General features: G+C 43.3%; 1 protein-coding gene across 1 annotated transcript; it reads right to left on the minus strand.

Annotated features, from left to right (window-relative positions):
• Positions 1-2096: 2096 nt before the first annotated feature.
• Positions 2097-7274, minus strand: lig4 (ligase IV, DNA, ATP-dependent). The gene is made up of 3 exons (XM_070993931.1): positions 7209-7274; positions 3960-6160; positions 2097-3414 (listed from the first exon to the last, which is right to left on the minus strand). The coding sequence occupies exons 2-3, from the start codon at positions 6020-6022 to the stop codon at positions 2751-2753; spliced, it is 2727 nt and encodes a 908-aa protein (XP_070850032.1). The 5' UTR covers positions 6023-6160; positions 7209-7274; the 3' UTR covers positions 2097-2750.
• Between the last annotated feature and the right edge of the window lie 479 nt (positions 7275-7753).

The following is a 7753-nucleotide window of genomic DNA, read 5'->3' on the forward strand; positions in this document are numbered from 1 at the left end:
TGTGCTATGTCCTGTCACCTACACCGACGTTTGCTTCATCCTTATCATGAAGCAGCATCTATTTGTGACTCCTAATCTAAATTTATGAGCAGTTCAACTAAACACTGACTTTTCCTACTGAGATTTCTTCAGTACTCCCCCCTCCCCCGCACTGTTCAGCTCAAAAAGCAAGGGACGCCATTCTTTTATTTTGAAGATCAAATTGTTGAACATCCAGTATTGTGCTAGCTCATCTTGATAACTTGACAAAACATCTCCGCCTCTGACGTTATGCGCGCGCACCGCAGTCGCCGCATCCCTCGGTACTAATGTGAGTCAAGTCCGATAGAGTCAGCTAAAATGTCACCCAGAAATGTTCTAACTGTGACTTCAGAATGAAAGCCCATGATGTCAGACTCCAAAATAAACACCAGCTCAGCTATTTAGGTCTGCAGCACAAAAGGTAAAGAAAGACTAAAACCATTTAAAGCAAAAACATGCAGCTGTACAGATGACACGGAACACTGAAACGCGCTGACTAGATCAGGACATTTATTGATAATTGTTTTATTCTGAAAATGTCCACTGGCAGACTTATTACAGCTTATATTGCAGTTGACTTGACACTGGACCAGTCAGACAGGTTGGAACTCACCTGGTTTCAGCCTCAGGCAAGATGCTCTTGTCATAAAAAAAAAAAGAAAAAGAAAAAAAAAAAAGACAGTTTCCTGTTTGAAAGCACACCAATGCTTTTGCATGTTTTAATCCATTTAAAAAGTATTTGTTATGGTGGAGAAATTTTGAGCTTTTGATTGAAATTTCAACAACAAACAGGTCTACGTTAACCTAATGGTTCCAAACCCATGGGTCAGGAACCCCACAAGGGGTCACAAGATAAATCAGGCAAAACATAGTGTACTTATGCTACACAAAATTATTTTTTTCAGACTTCCCTATAATTTTGGCAATGTTTTGTGACGCTTGTGCAGCTTGACTCTCTCTTGTTTATGACTGACTTTCTTCAGTGAAGGTGGGCCGTGCTCATTGCTGCAGACAACCCTTCCCTGCAGCCACGAGCCTCTGTTTGGTCTCTGCAGGAGCTCATTTCTTTCAGCTGAGCGCATGCAGCCGCTGGTCGTCTCGGCGCCACTTCCAAACCACTTGTTTCTGCTTGTGTCCAGTGTGTTTGCTGGTTCCGTCTCTCCAGTAGCCACAGCCAGCCTAATTAGAGCAATTATCCCATTAGGACATAGTATTTGTGCAATGCTAGCCTTCAGCGGCTGTTTGCGGGGCTGCTGTTTTCATCTCCAGATGACCGAGAATCTGCTCGTGCGAGTCCTTTTAGAGGACCACCAGTTAGATTTTTCATGACCAGCAGTTGTGCTGCAGCGACACATCACATGCACAAAGCCACATTGGAATAAGCACTAGCTGAGTACCTCTAATTAAAGCCTGTCAGTCAAACACTCGCTCCGCATAACCTGGAAATAGTCCAGAGTGGGCGACAGATCACAGAATGCTTACTGAGGTACAGTTTCTTTTTTTTTTAAATCACTAATGAAGATCAATTAGCTCTTCACTGTTTTGTGCTGTTGTGTTGTTTTTCACAAAAGCGGTATATCTCTTACATTAGCTGGAACAGTGCCTAAACTGCCAAGGTAGAATTTTAATTCATTTGTTTAACAGTGATTTGAAAATTACAAAAAAAATCAAACCCTATGGGAAACACTGCAACATGCCAACGAGGGCCATTATTCAGAGTATATGATTAGGAACAGGTACCTCATCATTTTTACTTTGACAATGTATTCATGCGGCATTTAAGCACAACAATACCCAGGACACCACAGGCAGCTACCTGCACCCTAGAGGCAATGGTAATGAAGGTTATAACATATCAATGAGTCCCAAGGAACACTGATGACATTTTTGAAAATGGGAAAACATGGAGACATCTTTTTCAAGGGCCTTGAGCTGAACCGATTTTAACGTACCCCTGTGGTGTCCCTTGGTCTCTCCGCCTGCTGAATACACGCTGAAGAGCCAAGGCAAAGGCCACCACTTCACAGACATTCCATTGCAGTTCATGATAGAAAACAAATTTGCCACACCAGTCCTTCCTGTATTTTAAAGCAAATGAAGATATTTATTAGAGTGCTACTTAATATACAATTAAACAGACATAAAAGCACAAAGGCACAGATCACAAAAAGAGAGCCATCTGTTCAAGACTCAGCACAACAACCCGCGTTTTGCACACACATCACAAAAAGTACGACGAGGCCACATATTCCCAGAAAACTATACCTTGTTTTTAGGACGAATTCCCTCAGTTTTGGTATAGTGGAAAACTTATTTTCCTTCCCATAAAAACCAGTTGATAACAGCTTGGCTAAAAGTTTCAGGAAGGTGTATTTGAAAAAAGATGAATCAGCTTCCGTATCTGAATTCTTCCTCATACGATTCTAACTTTCACAACTGAAAAAAAACAATCATGGCCTTCCTGACTTTCACAGCAGCCCATCAATTTAAAACCAATAACAAAAGAACAAGCAGCCTGAATCACTCATTAAGAACACAAAAATAAAACTCATAAAGGTCGCTTGAAAGCCCTTAGAAGTAACATCCCAGTGTAGTTTTAAAACACATCTCTTATCGAACCCTTAACCATAATTTTGCCTGTCTGAACTTATTAGGAATTAATTAAATGCAAGCTAAAGAGGATTACTCTCCATGGTCAATTTAACCCCTGTAGTTACGATCAAAAGCCGTCAAACTAAGTAGTCAGTGTCGTTCATCAGATACCCCGCTGTGATTGAATCAGTGACCCATGAGTCTCTTACAATCTTAAACTTCTTCCTAAAGCAGCGCCTCAGAGTCCTTAAATCCAGAAGTCTTGTTTCCTCTGCGATAATGACATGAGAGACTCCCTCCTCTATTTTCTGCATCACCACCCCTCCATGGTAGCGAAACTCCAGCGCCCTGATGTCCAAACAGGTGGCTGGCAAGGCGGTTTTAGGGTCTCCTATGTCGGCGTAGCTGTCCATGTAAACCTTGAAGGGTCTGAACATGCTGGTGGGAAGGTCTTCCCAGCCGTAACGCTGCTCCACCTGGCAGACGTTCACGGACGCATCCGCGCTGCTGATCCGGCCAAACACCTCCCGCAGCTGCTGCTCATCTGTCTCCACAAAGTAGCTGTCGCCATAACTGTCGTACTCCTTGGCAAAGTGCTCCCTAGTGGAGGGCGACATGTGGATCATGTGACGTGGCTGCCACGGGACCACCTCCTTCTGGTCCAGGCACTCCAGCAACCAGGAGGCCCACACCAAGTCATGCTGGTCGGACGAAATCAGGTTCTTCACACGCATGTTCTCCAATCCGGCAATCACGCAGTAGGTGTCCCGTCCCGGGTTCTGAACCACGATACCTCCACACCTCATGGGAAAACAACATCAAGTTTAATTCATAAGCAATAAAATGCAACAAAAACTCAGCACCCTCTTCACATTTTAGCATCTTTCAACTCACTATTTTGGTTTACTGGCCCCCAACTTAACTGTTTTGGTTCACTTGCTGTCATCAATGTAGTTTTCAGACACAGCTGTTTTCAGGAAAAAAGCTCTGTGAGCAAAACGCTGCCTGCCCAGTGCAGACAGACACAGTTAGTAACTAGCTGCTGAACACAGTGGAGTATTTAGCAGCTGTGGAGCGATATTTTCCTCAGACACCGATGAGGAGCAAAACAGAGCTAAAAGTAGAGTGATCACTGGACTTAAATTCATCAGGTGGACAAAAACATCAATGCTAATGTTAAATAAGCAAAAGTGTTTTCTGACATCTTGGCCATATCAACTAAATAAAGTCACACCATTCACGCTTGTTTGTACTGCTATCATGGTCGTCCTCATTGTATGTTTTAATTCAACAACAATTCAACAATTAAACAGCACAGAAGGCTTTTCTCTCAGACGTCATGTTACCTGGCTACGCCCTTTTCCAGCTCAGCCTTGGAGTGATCCTCTGTGCCATTCAGGATACAGAACTCCACGTCCTCAAACATATCAGTCTCTTTTGTAACCCCAGAGAGGTCCTGGGGCTTGAAGTGGTCAATGATGCCGACCACCTTCTTAGGTTTGGCTGGCAGCTTGCGCTTCTTCTTTTGTGGTTCATCGTCATTGATGCGAAGGTGCCGCGAGGCCAGTTTCCCAGACGCCTTACTACGGAACTGATCCAGCTCTGCCAGCGTCATGCACTGGTGCCACTCCTTGTCATCACGGATCTTCTCAATCCTGGGGAAGCGCAGGGTGCAGTTGGTTTTATACATGTCGCTTCCCACTATCTCAGCCGCCTTGACCTGAATGATGACCGAGTTGCAGGGTTCAATGTAAACTTCTGGTTTCTCTGTTCCACACAGGATGGATGCTGGTGGGTCATTTTTCCGATAGACTTTCCAGTGCTCGGCTAGCTTTAAACCAAGGTCGTACAACTCCTTCATGGTGTAGCCAGAGCCGATGCGGCAGAGAGTGTGGAAAACTGAGGGTTTCTCACCAGGCTTTGGAGCTTCAGCAACGGCACATAAGAAATGGGACATCATACCACCCCGTCTCCCTTTCCCCCAGTAGCCACCGACAATCAGCAGGTCGAGCTCATCCATCAAGCCATCCACATATTCTGGCTTTATCTTCAGCCATCCCTCCCCCCGCTTGTCAGGTTTGTAGATGGATAAAGGATCCTTCACCATGATCCCCTCCTCTCTGTTGTCAATGGCATCGTTGAGGGCATTCACCACCTCCTGCATGGTTCTGCCGTCTGTCTTTGGCACCAGGTGTATCCTTCCCTTGACGGGGGTGAAAACTGTCTGAAGGGTCTCGGAGCGCTTCTTCAGAGTTTCCTTGCCAAGCTTCTGGTCGTTGACTAACAACACATCAAACACGCAGAAGCACGTCTGCAGCTCAGAGTCGTCCATCAGTCTCTTGATGTCAAATTTGCTCCCTTTCTGCATGAAGGTCTCAGTGGTCGGGTTGTACGCCATCATCTCACCGTCGAGGATACAGTTTACGACGTGGCTTTTGAAAACATTGTGGATGTAAGGTGTCAGCGAGCCCTCCAGTGGGGAACCTCCAAACTGCTGGGTGTATTCAAAGGCATTTCGGCTAAAGTACTTGTACACGTCCCCGTCTTTGTGCAGTTGTATGCGCTCCCCATCCAGCTTGGTCTGAATGTAAAAAGGGCTGTTCCCCATCTGTTTCTCCACATTGCGGATGTTCGCAACAGCCGCCAGCATAGGCTTGAAAGCAGAGAAGAGTCCGATAGAGACTTCACTTAAAGACACAGAGGGGTTGTGGAGCTGCAGACACAACTTGTTTAAGTCTGTGATGACATTGTAGAGGTCAGCAGCATCTGGGTGGAAGACCTGGAGAACAGTTTCTTTGCTGATCCCAAGCTTCATATCCTTCAGGATCATTCTGATGAGCCATTTTTGCTCAAGAGCCGAGCTCTGGGTGATGAGGTGCAGCAGACTCTTCTTCACAAGATCCTTCTGCTTGTTGGCGTTGTTGATGGCCACAGAGTCCAGAAAGTCATTGACTTCTTTGACGCTGAGGTTTCCCTGACTGGTGCACCGTTTCTTCAGCACGAAGTACGCCATGCCGGCAAAGTCTCCAGCTTCTCCTTGGGATGTAGTCGGAGCACGGTAGTTCAGCAGCTTATTGGCTTCTGGGCCATTCTTTGGGAGACCTAATACATCAATGTAGAGTTTAGCCAACATGCTCTCTTTGATGCCATACGCCATACGCTCTCGTTCGAACGGGGGGACGATGAGGCGCATAGCTGGGTAGAAAGAGTCTGTTGTTTTGGGGTTGTCTTTGTGGAGGGCAGAATGAAACTTCCTCCATGACCCAATAAAATCCCCAAGGATCCTGGATTTGTCTGGACGGAGTTTAGACTTCTGGATTTTCTCTAAAGTGTTACACAGGTGAAGGAAAGGAACCTGAGCAGCAACAGAGGGCTGGCCTGCAGCATCACTTTTGGAAGTTCCCTCCATTGTGAGATCTATAATACGTGTCAGAGATAAAAAAAAAAAAAAAATCAGCGGCAGATCAACGAAGCACTTTTACAGTGTGGATAGAGTCCAGAAATAGTCGATTTGTTCCAATAACTGAATGAATCATATACTGTAGAGCTGAAACAGAAAGAGCAGAAAAATAATCAGCAATTATTCTGATAATCAATCTTTAAGGCATTTTTCCAAATTACTTTTGCTCTTGTTATTATTGGTTTTGTTTTCATAGTGACATTTTAGGGTCTGGTAGGAAGTTTTTCATTTTAACAATAAAAACTTACTTTTGATAATGAAAATAATTACTTGCAGCCCGACAGTGATATGAATTACAGGCTACAGATTAGTATACAGTAATCAGATGATCAATGAGTGATTCTCAGTAGCCAAATAACTTTCTCATGAGATCAGATAGATTCATAAATGAAGTATATAAAGCCAGAATGTACCTCAAGAATGACACATATACTCACTAAAGTTTGTTTACAGCACTTTTGTACCCATTTAGATACTACACCAATTTAAAATAATGGATAAGGGCTGTCAAATCTAGCAATTTGTCCAATTTATACACAACACCAAACTGAAATGAGTGATTAAGAAGCAAATCTAGTCACAGATTACTGGTCCTGACGTGTCCTGACATGTCTGAAGACAACTGGTTTGAGTTTACAAGCGGCAGACAGGCTTCAACAAATATGAATAAAACTATCAAAACATGGTGGGAAGTGTAGAATTTTTCACCACGTTAATAGTCCATGTAAAGTACAACATTTTTTACTTATTATTAGCCACTAATCGTAAATTTGAAAGTACTTAATGTTGTCAAAGAGAAAACTCGGAACTGCCAAGTCCGGTTAGTTCATTTTCAAAATAAAAGTTTCTGTTGTCATATGACGTCCGTGTTGTTCAGGTCTGTCCAGAGAAGTTACGGACATTTGCAAGGAAACAAGGAAATATTAAAGACTAATTTTGCGTTTTTAAGGGCGGCTTAATGTGATATTCTGCTCACAAAAAACGAAACGTGAGCGCATTAAGCGTTTAATGGTCGTTGCGCTTTCATTTTGAAAACAGACCGCCAAAGTAGGAAGTGTCATTCTTAAGCTCTATTTGACCAACAGCAATGATACATTAGAGAAAAATAATGAAATATATCAGGTCTGAGTATTACCTTGCCCTCATTCTGTCTGACTTCTCACTCTCTGCTTTATGTTGAACACTTCCGTATAGTTAAAGTGGGGATCGCCACGGAAAACGTTCCCCCTGGAAACACAAGCGGAACGTTTGTTCCCCGACAATGTTAATTTGGGTTTCGAAGCTAACTAAATTTAGCCTCGTGAAGCTCAGATTTCACACTTTTGCCACTTTTTGTATGTTTGATCTGAAATGTCTCATTAGATCTGTGATTTATTTGATAATTATTTTTCTTGTATGTGCATGTTTCATACCCATTGTACTACATTTCTAATGTTTTTTTTTACTTTTTGAGATTTATTGTCAGATTAATGTTAATTACAATAAAAACAAAATTCATGTTGATTATAATAATACATAATCTTGAAAAAGGTGTAAATTCCCTGTCGACATAATAGTGTTGCTCTGCCATTCACCAGCAGAGGGCAACATTGAGACAATGCAGTGCTGAGGCAGTGCAGTCAGTCAGTGATGTTGTTTTCCATCATGGGCCTGGAGCCTAGAAGTCAGTAGTAAGCTGGT

This window comes from Chaetodon trifascialis, chromosome 24, assembly GCF_039877785.1.
Source record: "Chaetodon trifascialis isolate fChaTrf1 chromosome 24, fChaTrf1.hap1, whole genome shotgun sequence".
NCBI lineage: Eukaryota > Metazoa > Chordata > Actinopteri > Chaetodontiformes > Chaetodontidae > Chaetodon > Chaetodon trifascialis.

Bases quoted from the DNA above. Each gene is read 5' to 3' on its own strand.
- lig4 (XM_070993931.1), bottom strand. From the start codon at position 6,022: ATGGAGGGAACTTCCAAAAGTGATGCTGCAGGCCAGCCCTCTGTTGCT. The intron at 3,415-3,959 runs GTAACATGACGT...TTTTCCCATGAG, and splicing joins CTGGAAAAGGGCGTAGCCAG to GTGTGGAGGTATCGTGGTTC.